The sequence below is a fragment of the Glandiceps talaboti genome, chromosome 7, assembly GCF_964340395.1.
Source record: "Glandiceps talaboti chromosome 7, keGlaTala1.1, whole genome shotgun sequence".
Lineage (NCBI taxonomy): Eukaryota > Metazoa > Hemichordata > Enteropneusta > Spengelidae > Glandiceps > Glandiceps talaboti.
Genome location: NC_135555.1, coordinates 19,111,421 through 19,125,614, shown reverse-complemented (window position 1 = coordinate 19,125,614; position 14,194 = coordinate 19,111,421). Strand labels below are relative to the sequence as shown.

The following is a 14,194-nucleotide window of genomic DNA, read 5'->3' as shown; positions in this document are numbered from 1 at the left end:
GCTTTAATAACTGGTCTTAATTAACTGATATTACTTTATGAGTTAACCTCGTTAATGAATAATGAATACATAATTTTGAATAGTATGCAAATTAATCTTAATTTGAATATTGATATTCATCTTGTGTATGTTATCCATCCATGGAATTATTTGTGTACATTGTCCAGTACCGGTATACGTTTCAATATGTCGTTGAATACACAACACGATACCTTTGGCAAGTTAGCAATAACACGTTAGAACACCGAAAGTTGAATGTTGTTACTCTCACTTCCCATATAATGTAGAATACTTGTCTATGACTCAACTAAGACTATGGTGTGTATTGAGATCGAGACATAAAGGTCACAAATTTGGGCGTACTTTTTTTTTGCAGGTTGTATTTGTCACATGGGTAAGCATGATAATACATCTCAGTTGAAGAGCAAGTGAAATCTATACTTACCTGATGCATATCATTACAGGTGAGCTGACAATCTTTTATTTATTTATTTATTTATTTATTTATTTATTTACACTCCATAGAAGGACATTAGCACAGCAGTTTGCAGGCATGGTGGGGGGGGGGTATGTATGTATGTATGTATGTATGTATGTATGTATGTATGTATGTATGTGTGTGTGTGTATGTATGTGTGTGTGTATGTTCGGTTAGTTTGTTTTGCGCATTAGTGTTGCTGAAATATACATTTGTTCGTTCGATCGTTTAGTTTAAAAGATTGATTTGTTGAATGGTAAATGTACAAAATATTCAATTCTCAATTATGCGATACCAGATCGTTGACAATACAACAGTAAAATGTCGCTAGATTAAAAGTCACAATCTCTTTTGACGTGCATCTATTTGTTTTTACCTTCAGCTTTAGCCACGTTTGTAAGTTTCCTCTACAACGTGTCAACGATAACAGGTGAGTTGAAGTACACAAATAGGGAACTTGCAAACCCGCCATGTTGAATGTTGCATCATGGGAAATTGGATAATAAATACTGTATTGTAAACAATGTTGATACATTGTTTGTAACCACAGATACTCAATTCATAGTCACCCTGACAATTGTGGGAGGTTAATTTTATTAGGACCTCCAGATTAGGTATTTCGATAATCCCACAGTCCTTTGCGTCTTGCTCAGCCTCGATCAAGTTCCCTATTTGTATAATACTGTACGGTATTAAAACAACAATACTATGTAGAAATTTTATTTAACTAGAACCCTTTCTGTTTCTTTCTTGTTTTTTATTGATCCTGTGTTTTTGTGTTTACATTTAGCCACGTCATTACCGTATATGACAGTAAAAACCCACAACATTCTCTAAGTTATCAGACTTACTAATCAAAATCTGACCCATTTCCATTTCTCTAATTTTATCATTGTCAGACAGTTCTAGTACCTTAACAATGTCCATCCTTTTATTCAACAATCTTCTCACTACTTCTTTATTATAGTCCTCATACTTCGAATCCACCTATCCATCCATCCATCAACCCTCCCACTCATTGATTCATCCATCCATCCATCCATCCATCCATCCATCCATCAACCCTCCCATTCATTCATTCATCAATCCATCCATCTATCAACCCTCCCACTCATTTATTCATTCATCCATCCATCCATCCATCAACCTACCCACTCATCCACCCATCCACCAATCAACCCTCCCATTCATTCATTCATTCATTCATTCATTCATCAATCAATCCATCTATCCATCCATCAACCTACCATCTCATCCATTCATCCATCAAACTATTCATCAACCCACCCACTCATCTATCCATCAATCCCTCCATCAATCCACCCACCCACTCATCCATCCATCCATCCATCCATTCAACTTTCACTTATTCTTTTATTTCTATAAGTAATAAGTTAACCGTATATTTTAGTTATACAGAAACCCGATAATTGGTTGTTCCTTCATTCTTTCATACACTCTCCATCCATCCATCCATCTATCCATTCATTCATTCATTCATTCATTCATTCATTCGTTCGTTCGTTCGTTCGTCCATTCATTCATTATTCATCCATCCATCCATCCATCCATCCATCCATCCATCCATTCATTCATTCATTCATTCATTCATTCATTCATTCATCCATCCATTCATTCATTCATTCATTGACTTCTTCCACATATGTCAACCTACCTGTATGCCGCTACATCCGTGAATAAATTAATATGTTTCTTCGCCATCTTGTTTTTATCTCTTTAGGACAATGCCTCTCTACTATGCACTTAGACGCAATGTCTGGTATAACACGGACATTGACATCCCCCAAGTACCCCTCCGAATATTCTCCCGACTCAAATTGTAATTGGGTTATCAACGCACCCTCTAATCAAGATCGTGTGTTGTTAACATTCCATGACGTTCTCTTAGAATCATCCTGCGACTATGATGGACTTGTAATTAAAGATGGTAAGTAAAATACACTGACGTAATATTTTTTTTACACCAATATGAATTCAAATTCTCTGCGAAATGATGATTCAATCGAAGGATTCGTCGTTGGTCACGCTATAGTCGTTCCCAACACAACAATCGCTCGACCATGTTGTTCACGTTTATATTATAATATTTGATTTTATTGGTGGGGACAACAACCTAGACTGTAAGATACGTTGTGACGTTCCGCCCTCACCGGCCTCCTCTCTGTGGGAGGGGTTGGTCGATGTGTAAGGGCGCCTATCACGGCGTACCTTTCAAAACCCACATTCTCCTTATTCGATATTCATTACCTCGCCGGTAATAATCATACCAGTAATCAAGAAGAGAGCGCCTCCAATGACATGACTGTCAGTCTAGACTAGCTCTTTATACCAAAGAAAGCGAGGTGTCCCTTACTTTACATAATAGTCGTATTCCCCATATTATGGTGTTTAATGGAATTTATCTCCATAATATCTTTGCCACACAGTTTCGGGTGTGTAAAGACTTGGGCCTTTTGAAGGGTTGATCCCCGAAACGGAAACAAAATGTCATCGTCTTTGGACCGAGGATGCTTTAGGGATGTATTGCTTCACGGTGTATTCATAATCTGTTTGCGATGATACTAAAGCGTAAAATACATGATACAGCAACTAAACTTTACTCCTTTGTTTTTGATTTAGGTGATGAATATTCCGACGTTATTTCGGAGATCTGTGGATCGTATAACCCAGGTGTTATTACGAGTCGTGGTCGATCGATCCACATACAGCTGTACAGCGATGGATCGGTTCAAGACAGGGGTTTCAGTCTTTCGTACACAAGCTTTCGTGAGTCTCTTTGTTAACTTTGTTATATATTTGATTAAATACCACCATTCTAAGGTCACATACGCTATTTGCAATAATATATTTGGCCTGAAGATAAGTCGTTGCCTCTAATACAATGTTTGAACTGATGCGGTTTTTGTCGTATTGTAACTACTTTTTGAAGGAACGATTAAAAGAGCGCCCGCAACGTCAAAATTACCCAAATGTCGCGGAGACTGAGAACGCATATCGGTATTTTGTAAGAAAATAAATACAACCTGTAAAGGCTATAAGTCAAGGTTTTTGGTGTAGATATATTGCGCCATATCTTATAATCATTATGCCTATATTCTCTCCATTGGAACTCGACTAACAGCCGTTGGATCTAATTGTCCCGATGGCTGGGTACAGAGAAACAATAACTGCTACATACTCAATACCAATTCTACATATCGAGATGACGCACACAAACACTGTGCTTACAACGCATCGAACTTAGCTAGCATTACTAGTTCAGAAGAAAACGACTTTTTATCAGGTAAGCTTTAATACACTAACCCCGCAAGTTACTGTGATGAAAATACAATAATATATTTTCATTCACTTTCCTACTTTGCGACCCATATAATATATTACAATGAAATAAGACAAACTTAAAATGGCACAAGCTCAGTTTATAAGCATTTTACTCAAGTTAAGAACAGTTGATTGCATATTAGAAATTTTCTGAACATTTCTTGATACGTATGATAAATTACGTCATCGGATTATTCATGAGTTATATCTTAATACCAGATTTGAGTTCAGTCAATTGCAAGTGATGGCCATGTGTGCTTCAGTAGGTACAATAATGCAAGTACCTTTGAGATATATGCAGTTAAATTATGCCTAAACACGTACAAACTCAGCTTGTGTGCCTTTAAAGAAAGTGTGACATTCCGTTTAAAAAGTAGTGTTTTGAACTCATTGGTACACTTAATATAATGGATAATAGTCACTGTGGACAGCACCTTGAAAATCTCATCTTTAGTAACACGCCCTCTTCTTTGTGCAGTTCTTTAAGCAATGCGAAGTGTCTTAGAGAATTTGCTCTTTCAACAAAGGTCTTTTACATAATTTTCTTCTACACTACCAATGGAAATAAGTGTAGAGTTTTGTTCATTCAAAACTGACACAATGTTTGCTATGTTTTACTGAAAGTCTTGCTTGATCAATCCCCGGGATTATTTTTAAAACGGACGTTTTTTTACTCAACCTTAACAGTTTCATTCACTGGATTATCTGCTTGGATTGGGCTACAGTATAATTCAGATTACAGGAATTATTCATGGGTCGACAGAAATGCATTTCATTATACCAAGTAAGTAACTAAACAAAGATATAATAGTAGTACTGTAGTTTTGGTGGTGGTGGTGGTGTGTGTGTGTGTGTGTGTGTGTGTGTGTGTGTGTGTGTGTGTGTGTGTGTCTCCGTGGAGGGGGTAGAAGAAGTAGGAGTAGTAGTAGTCGAGGTTGTGATATAGTGGCAGTAGTAGTCGTCGTCGTCGTCGTCGAGGTAGTTGTAGTCATTATTTTGGCGATGAGGATGGTCATGGTGGTGGTTGTGATAGTGGTGATGGTGACAGTGATGTTGCAGTGTTGGTAGTTGTAGTAATAGTAGTCGAGGTAGTTGTGAATATTATGTTGGTGATGAGGAGTGGGTATGGTGGTAATAGCAGTCTTTATGGTAGTGGTGGCAGTCGTGGTATAGATAATGATAGTGGTGGTGACTTTGGTTGCAGTATATAATTATAGTCTTGATGGTGGTAGTTTTTGTGTGTTGACGATAATTAACGTTTCTGTTTTCTATTTGTTTGCTTTTGAAAATGTAAAGTGTTATTCAAAACAGTCAAAAGTGATACAGTTTCGCATCATACATCTGATTTACTGAAATACAGGTTGGGAGGCAAAACTCGCAAAGCATAATTACGAATACGATTAAGTCATGGAAAACTATTACTTTGGATGAATGTTGGAGTTCGCTAAGCCTTACAACAAAAGTAATTTAAATTTCTAACACATGAAAGTTAAACATTTTCTGGCCATTGTCTATGTATCACACATACGGTATAGAGTATAATAACCAGAATCAATGGTTTATTATTGAATATTATATATACATTGTAGCAGTCACATGAAAACTAAGTAAAAGTTCTATTTGCCCTTGTATTGGTGAACTGACCCATCCAGCTCAACTTCTGCCTTTTTTTCTAGCTGGCAAGCTGGCCACCCAGTGGACACAATGGAATGTACAAAACTTGATGTTTTTAACGGATTTTGGGCTACAGAGTCATGTCAAATAGATCGTCCATATATATGCAAGAAAAATGTCGGTAAGAACTTCATGCTATGTAAGAAATTACCACACAACTTTAAAATGTAAAAAAAATGGTATTATTTCAATTTAAATTTTATGACATGAATTCACTAAATATAATCACGTTAGCAACGAACATATGACTTAGAATTTTATTTGGGGTGGTGGAATTTTTTTTTCTGTTGCTTTCTTTCTGAGCCCATTGTTTTTTTGCTTGAGTCGTCTTCTCTTAAGGCGGAATATTCACTATACCTGTTGCTTAGTTTCCCTGTGACATGAAGCCGGCTATAGATTCAAACTGTTTCAGTGAATTGTTACATTTCTTGACATGACTGTAATGACTCTACCTGGGGTACAATAACGATCGACAGCACGGGTACATGGTAATTAAAACATTGAAACCAGTCATTGAACACTAAAACCGGGTTGTCTTACATTAGATTTCTACGGTTGACCAGATGAGGGCGCATTTTCAAGATGGCGGCACCAGTTGCCTTAGAGATCTTTGATACGATTCTCATTTTAATCACATGAAGTTTTCTGCACTTTTTACAGCCGGAACTACAGTTGTGTATAAAATAAGTTATCCCGGTACCGAAAATGGTGGAGATGGTGAGGTTTTTATTTTTTTTTAATCACTCGATTTTTCAGTTTGTATTCATTTGTTTTTGTACAATGTTCTTGTTTGTCTTAGCTTGTGTGAATTTCTGTTTTTACCCATATAATAAATACACACAGACTAACAACATTTAATCCTAACACCATACTAACACATTCAAATCAGTAATTACATTAAACTTTCATTTAACAATGAAATATGTAATTGCTTGTCCCACACACTGTTGTCACTGCTTCTATAGCTCGGGCATGGTCAGGGTTTAAAGGAGTTTGCTCTTTTTCCTGGGAGAAAGGAATATTCGAAACATACTAAACCATCACTTGCTATTGGGTGAACTTAAACCTGGGATTTGTCAAGTGAGAGATTGTTTTTTCCCTATTCTAAGAAATAATCAACCACACCATGAGGGAATACGCCATATTTCGGTTACCAAACTTCTGACCATTTTGCACACAATGATCGCAAGATGTGGGCCGTGATCAAAAATGCGTGTAAAATAAATCTATGTATTCTTGAAGAAAAAAACCACTACAGTAATGGTCAGGCATGTTTTCATTACTGATAATTACCAATAAAACAGTACAGCGAGAACAACACAGAACATAAATGGTTACATCGTATCAGATGCAAGAGTGAACTTGAACTATTCTGGCCCTCACTTCTGGTACCAAAGCAGCTTGTGAACAACACCCCTAGTGGCCAAACCAAGCAATCTTTCTGATAACCAGAATATGGCGTATTGATCTTCCCGAGGCAATGTGGGCCATCAGTAACAAAAACTATCGCTCTTGGAAGCAGTATGTTGTTTTACAGTACTACTGCTCAATCATGTTGTTCAGAATAACCATGTAATGATAAATTGTCTCCCTGCAGGGTTCAATTTTTGGGAAATTCCTGGTATTATTATCGCAGTTATAGTTTTTGGCTCCGTGGGATATGTGCTTCTCCGCAGTTTCTGTAGAGCCTTTTGTGAGTTTTGTGATGACTGCTGTGATTGTGTCAGAGATGGTTGCAGACATTGTTCAGACTGTTGTTGTGAGGTCCTCGGCTGCGTGTTGTCGTGTGCCATATGTAAACGTGTATCGAACACTTCTACACGGACAAGACATCAACAGCAAGACATAGAGATAGAGATAGGCGAAGTTGTGTCCAACAGTCATCGTACACGCTCAGTATCACTTATTGAAATTGATGTTGCTGCTCAAGACAGTAGAAGACATTCTTGGAGCACTGCTAGCGACAACAGCACAATTATTAGCTCACAGCCTCGACTACAGCCATCTGCTCCTCCTTTATTATACGATCCATCTGCCCCACCACCATCGTATGGAAACCTTACTTTTAGAGGTTTCCATGACACAGTAAGACCTATAGATGTACCCTTATCACTTGATCAACCAGCCGGACCACCTCCTGAGTACCCTCCACCATCGTACGATGATGTAACTACCTCAACAGCGTAAAACAAATGTAAGCCTTGGACACTATTAGAGTGACACAACCTGTAACTGTGGCTTCCCTTTCAGCTACATCAGTGTATAATATACTAAAATTAATCAACTATTTTTGTATCAACATATTCTGATAAAATGGTTAGATGTGTACGAAGAATCAGGTGTTATTGAGACTAAAACTTGTTTTGAATTTATTGTTGCCCCGACACTAGTCGTAATGTTATTTTTATATCATACTTGGGTTCCTGGTAAGAGCTCCACCAGTTGCTAGACATAGTTCAAAAGTACAGCAGAAATGATGTTGGATTGATATCTCACCCAGGGGACATGATGTGTTTGACACAAAGATAGACATATTTCATCTCCGACCTAACAATAACATAGCCACAGCACACACAGAAAGCGCCTTACCCAATCACATTGAAAACTTGATAAAACATAATCTTTTATTAACAGTGCAGTAAAAGCAGGCCTCTGTTGTAAAAAAGCACTTGGACTTTAATGGCTTAATGGCTTCAATTGTTTATTTATCTGATAATTAACATGTTAACTTGACTGTCTGCTTCTACATCCCCATTTTTTTTTACTTTTGAAGTATGTAAAATGTCATGTCACACAAGTGGTATACCAAGGCAACACAGTTTGTACTATATTTTAGTGATTGGAATTATAACAGATATATATATATATATATATATATATATATATATATATATATATATATATATATATATATATATATATATATATATATATATACATACATATATATACATTTGTAACTATACAGACTGTGCTGTGCTTATATATATATATATATATATATATATATATATATATATATGCTCCCAGTATATATATATATATATATATATATATATATATATATATATATATATATATATATATATATATATATATATATATATATATATATATATATATATACACACACACACACAAATGTAAGCATATATACTGTGCTCCTTAAACCTTGTCTTAATAACATCCTGAACTTCTCAACTTATTCCAATATTTGTCAGCAATGTTATTGGTTACAATCAAAATACAATTCAAATTATGATTGACACTCGTATGTCAAAGACGCTATATTCAGGCCGGAGTAGAAAATCTACATCCTGTCCATCATCTCAGGCATCCATGGAATCACAATTGACAGCATCTACCAATGACCCTCATGCACTCTACTTACAACCACAGTGCCACCTTCTACGTAGCACTTCGGCGGGCCATACATGGACCGACCCCAGGGCTCTGCTTTTCTCATTGCCTTCTTAGATTTTCTATGATGAGGCGAATTCAAGATTTTGTCCTAGAACCACGCCTTTCATCTGTGTTATTGTAGTGTTTTTTTTCACCCATCAGACTTTGTGGTCATTCTGTCCCATCACCATGCCTTCAAAATTTGTACTCTACACACACCGACGTCATTAGTTGTCTGTGTTTGTTCCAACCCTTTTGTTGTACTACCTAATAGGTAATTATGACTTCCCCTGTGTTTGTTAACATGTCACATATTACATTACTATTCCTCAATTCAATACTGGAACCATCACAACTGCTACAACAGCACCTCTGCCTTACAACTAAGATCAGGGTTGTGTGGAAAGTGTAGTCTATGCAGTATCACTAATAATTGAACCATTCATCATGTTTTCCTCTTTGAGTATACCGCTTAGGGAACCGTCATCGGAAAATTTTTTCACATGTATTACTCTCATGTATTCGCTAATAAGTTACCCAACCTCCACAAGGTTGTTGTGTTAAATTTGGTAAACAGATCACGAGTGGATGACTATCTCAAAAAATATATTACAGACTCAATAAGTCTGCGGCCTGGCACTAACTGAGGAGAACTATGTTGAGTAGATTACACTTTCCGCACAACCCAGATCTTGGTTGTATTTACACTCTTGGCTACAGGGACAGTGAACACTGCATGACCTACATATGGCCACCTTCACACCTACTGAGCATGGCTTTCTAAAACATTGCCAACAGCTATTGATCTGATCAGGTAAGATCAAATAGGTCGAGACCACTTTGCAGTTTTTGTACTGACAGTCAGTTACATTGATATAATTTGAAAGTAACATTGTCAACTACTATAATATCCTGCACATTGTGATTCTTACCCCAACAAGCCTCACTCCCAGATTTGTAGTCCTGTGTGCTGTCTTGTGTAATCCTGATTAATGCTGGGAGGCAGTTCACTCTTATCAACACACCCCCATTCCTATTTGTTCATGCTTTTGGTTTGCCCCCACCCCATCCGGTTTCAACAGTTGTGCTACCATAATGTGATCTCCATGGCAGGGGTCACAGGTGTCATTCTAACTAGACAACATTACCTCTTGGCTAAAGGACCACCCATCCCCCATGTTCGCCCTTGTTCTGTCATCGCTCCCCCCTTGGCTGAAAAACTTGAAATCCCCAAGGCTCATTAAGTATATCTTATGGCTGACATAATTGCCACTAAGACCCCAGTCTGATGCCGACAGCATCTAGCGTTCATTATGAACAACCACTAAATACTCCTTTCTTACATGTCCAACAAATACCCTGTTCACACACATAGGCATTCACTTAACAAACATAGACTAGGCATCTCTGATACTGAGGACCTCACAGTAGATATAGAAGTGCATTGGATGACTACAAACCCACTGAAGCTGAATTCTGACACAAACGGATTGCTGTTCTTTAGCTCCCATCAACATATCTCTAAAGGATCATCAAGAGACCATCATGCAGATAAACGGCTTATCAAAATTCTGGTTACATTGGCCTGAAACCTTGGGATTCGACTTGGTGACCATGTCAGCATATATGGATGACCAAGTAATGACCTTTGAAAAGCAGCTTCTTTTCACAACATGAATATCGGTTCAATCCTGAAATACCCGAGGATCACACGAATAATCTGGTTTGTAACATCTGGACTAGATTATGGAAATAATCTCCTCTACGACATCACCCACAAGAAGTTGGACAAACTTCAATTCAAACAGAACACCACAGCTCATCATATTACCAGAGCAAAGAATCTTTTCCATATCACCAATACATTTTGGAAAATCCATTGCCTACTATTACCTGAATACATCAAATTCAAGATATTACTCCTAGCGTTCTTTATGACCGACCACAAAATACTCCTTTCTTGTCCTCATGGCACTGACCCACCCCATCTATGTGTTCTAACAGTGTATTATCCAATCTATTCCGGCAGTCAACAACTTTTAGTAGTACCAAGAGTTGTATCAAAGTGTTATGACAATAACTTAAGCACAGACAGGACATGTTTAGTCCTCCCCTCTCCCAGGGTGAACTATTACAATGGGCTCTGTCCATCCATTCAGTCAATAAATGCATCAGTCTGTGTTTCCACCCATCAGTAATATGCCATTTCCCTTTTATTTGAACATGGGATGTGCATATGGGAATTATGCACATCACTTTCCAAAATTCGTTCACATCAATTGACCAGATGGTGGCCATATTCGGGAACCTACCCACCAATAAAACATATCAGTGCAGTAAATAGTTGGCTAATTGTTTCGTAATAATATCAACAAATCATTTGTTATGAATTATAATTCAACGATTACTTGTTTTCCTACAGGGCTTGATTTTTGGCAAATTGTCGGGTATCTTATCGCAGTAGCCTTTTTTGGTACAATGGGATATGGATTTTTGCGCAATTTCGTCAGAGCCAATTGTGAAGGCCGCTGTGTTAGTGTCAGAGAAGGTTGCAGACATTTTTGTGACTGCTGTGGTGGTCTCACCAGCTCTGTCTCATCATGTACTCTATGTACACGGGTATTGAACACTTCTCAACAGACAGGTCAACCACAAGTACAAACAGCTGAAGTCGTATCCAATGGTCACCATTCACAGTCCATATCAATTATTTCCATTGATAACGATGTTGGAGATATCAGAAGAAATTCTTGGAGTACTGCCAGTGACAATAGCACAATTGTGAGCTCACAACCTCATCCACAGCCTTCTGCACCTCCTGTATATGATCCATCTGCCCCACCTCCATCTTATGAAGATCTCACTTTTGGAGGGGCTGCAACAGGGCCTACAGATGTATCCTTATCACTCGACCAACCAACCGAACCACCTCCAGAGTACCCTCCACCATCTTACAATGATGTAACTACCTCAACAGCCTAAATCAAATATGTCTTTGACACTATTAGAGTGCCGCAGTTCGTAGCTATAGAACCCATTCAGCTCTATGCAACCAGCCTAGATTGTTTCATTGTTGATTTCAACAATGTCCTCTCCCCAAATGCTTTGTTTTTTCACAGATGTTTCTGTATTCAAACATAAAATTAGATTACGATTTCATTTAACAACTTACTCAACCTTCTTAGATACCTTTGTTACCATCATGAAATCTTTTTGTGAGTGACTGGTTGATCCTGTCTAGTGACTATGTTTATGTCACACACTTCCACGGTCCTCATTGATTCTGATGTCTGTTTTCTGGATAACATATCATTAAAGTACAATATGAAGCTCAAAAGATTCCAGTGTTTGTGGAGAGGACATAATACTGACATCATCTGGCACATCTGGTAAAACCCAGTATTAACTTATGTCTGTTTTCTGGCTAACATAAAATACTGAGCTCAAAAGACTTAAGTGTTTATGGAGAGGACATGGTAGAAATCCATCAGTTTGAAGCCTCAAGGCTAGCATGCAAGATGCATATATACATATTACTCACTAAAACATTTATTTAGCGAATTTTTTCGATGGCACAGTTTGATAGAGTAGTTAAATATTTAAGAGTCTTAGTTGATAATTGAGGCTGGTGTTTTTACAGTGCATTGTACGTCATTATGTCATTTCCTATCAGATCTAGGTATCAGGTTAGAGCTCTACCAGTTGTTACCCAACAGACTGCACCCACATGGTCATAATAACTCCTCACCAAATTTTATCATCATTGTGTCATATCAGTTACCTGCTAAAGCACGGTTCCTATTAGGTCAATTTCATATCATTTCACGATTGATGTGTCAAAGGTCATTCATGTCATGATCGACATGATTGTGTTATTGGAATACTTACTGTGATTAGCATCAAAGCTTATCACAATTGACACCCCAGCAGGTATTAAATGTCAGTCATATCCTGATCGACATGTGTCATCGGCCATTCTTATCATGATCGACATGTGTCATGGGCCATTCTTATCATGATCAACCCCCACGTGTCAAATGTCATTCATATCATGATCGACATGTGTCATGGACCATTCTTATCATGATCAGCCCCCACATGTCAAATGTCATTCATATCATGATGGATATGTGTCATGGGCCATTCTTATCATGATCGACACCCACGTGTCATTCATATTATGATCGACTCTCATGAGTCAAAGGTCATCATGATGAGACGTGTCATGGGCCATTCTTATCATTGACCATTTTTATCAACACTTCTCTGTGTTTTTGTATATCGCATGTATATTGAACGGACGAGATGGTGAAAGTTGAAAGGTCAGTAAAAATACTTGACCAGAGTTATTAGTTACGTTTGGCTGGGGAAACGGTTAGTAATTGAGCACCAGACCTGTGAGCAGTAACCACTACTAACATTAAATTCAAATTTGCAAACAGGGTATCCATAAATCAAAACGATATCTTTAGAATTGGTTAAGTGTTGAAATATAGTTAGTTTCTCATACATATGGGCTGAGTCGTATGGGGGGGGGGGGGGGGTTACGACTGGCCAGGTCTGGTAAGAGTGTTTGGCCAATGCTACCAATCCCAGACCCCACTTTAGACCTATTTTGGTCACAACCCTATGTCTTATTTTAGACCATTCAACTTTTTAGAAGACCCCATTTTAGAGTAAAATAATCAGTGAAATAAAAATGCCAACCAGCCAATTAGTGGTGGTGGGGGGGGGGGGAATTCCGAGGGAAATTCTCGGAAATTCTGAACTAGTTCAGAATTTATTATGTGGTTCATTTAAGAACCCCATTTTAGATCAAAGGGTGAAAAAAACATCCCAAAGGGTGGCACTTATATGTACACCAGGTGGGGGAGGGGAGTACATCCCCTGGGGGCAGTATAATCTCAGTGAAAGAGGTTATCTATTCCAGTGATATGCATCCTTTATCAGTAATCACATCAGAACCGTACGTAATACCCGCTGTCATTACCAGGTCAATTTATGCGACATGGTAGTGCGAAATCACAGACAGTATTCTTACTAGAATCACTTCAGTGAACGAGCATTGTGCCTTACTGAAGTCTAAATCTACCTGTTGTGTTTATCATATATATTCACATTACTGTAACACCATGACGTCTCTGTTTAATCATTCCAGAGGTATTTACAAAATGTTGATGTATATAGTAATGGGTCAACACCAATTTCAGAGGGACCTTTCTCTTCCCAAAATCGTGAACGAAATCCAACAATTTGTTGATGATACATTCCAATAGTTTTCAGGGTAGCACATTAATT

General features: G+C 37.8%; 1 protein-coding gene across 2 annotated transcripts in view; it reads left to right on the top strand.

The window, feature by feature from the left end:
• The window catches only part of LOC144437204 (uncharacterized), a 14,957-nt gene extending 1,501 nt beyond the window's left edge, over positions 1-13,456 (top strand). Inside the window, exons 2-11 of one of the 2 annotated variants that reach the window (XM_078126097.1) lie at positions 377-464; positions 861-908; positions 2,220-2,426; positions 3,119-3,265; positions 3,621-3,782; positions 4,508-4,604; positions 5,497-5,615; positions 6,155-6,211; positions 7,092-7,688; positions 11,319-11,414. In XM_078126097.1, coding sequence (XP_077982223.1) covers positions 449-464; positions 861-908; positions 2,220-2,426; positions 3,119-3,265; positions 3,621-3,782; positions 4,508-4,604; positions 5,497-5,615; positions 6,155-6,211; positions 7,092-7,681 — 1,443 coding nt within the window. In that variant the 5' untranslated portion in view covers positions 377-448 and the 3' untranslated portion in view covers positions 7,682-7,688; positions 11,319-11,414. Of the gene's footprint in view, positions 1-376; positions 465-860; positions 909-2,219; positions 2,427-3,118; positions 3,266-3,620; positions 3,783-4,507; positions 4,605-5,496; positions 5,616-6,154; positions 6,212-7,091; positions 7,689-11,318 lie in introns of both variants that reach the window. The other variant, XM_078126098.1, reaches the window with a different exon arrangement.
• The last annotated feature ends 738 nt before the right edge of the window (positions 13,457-14,194 follow it).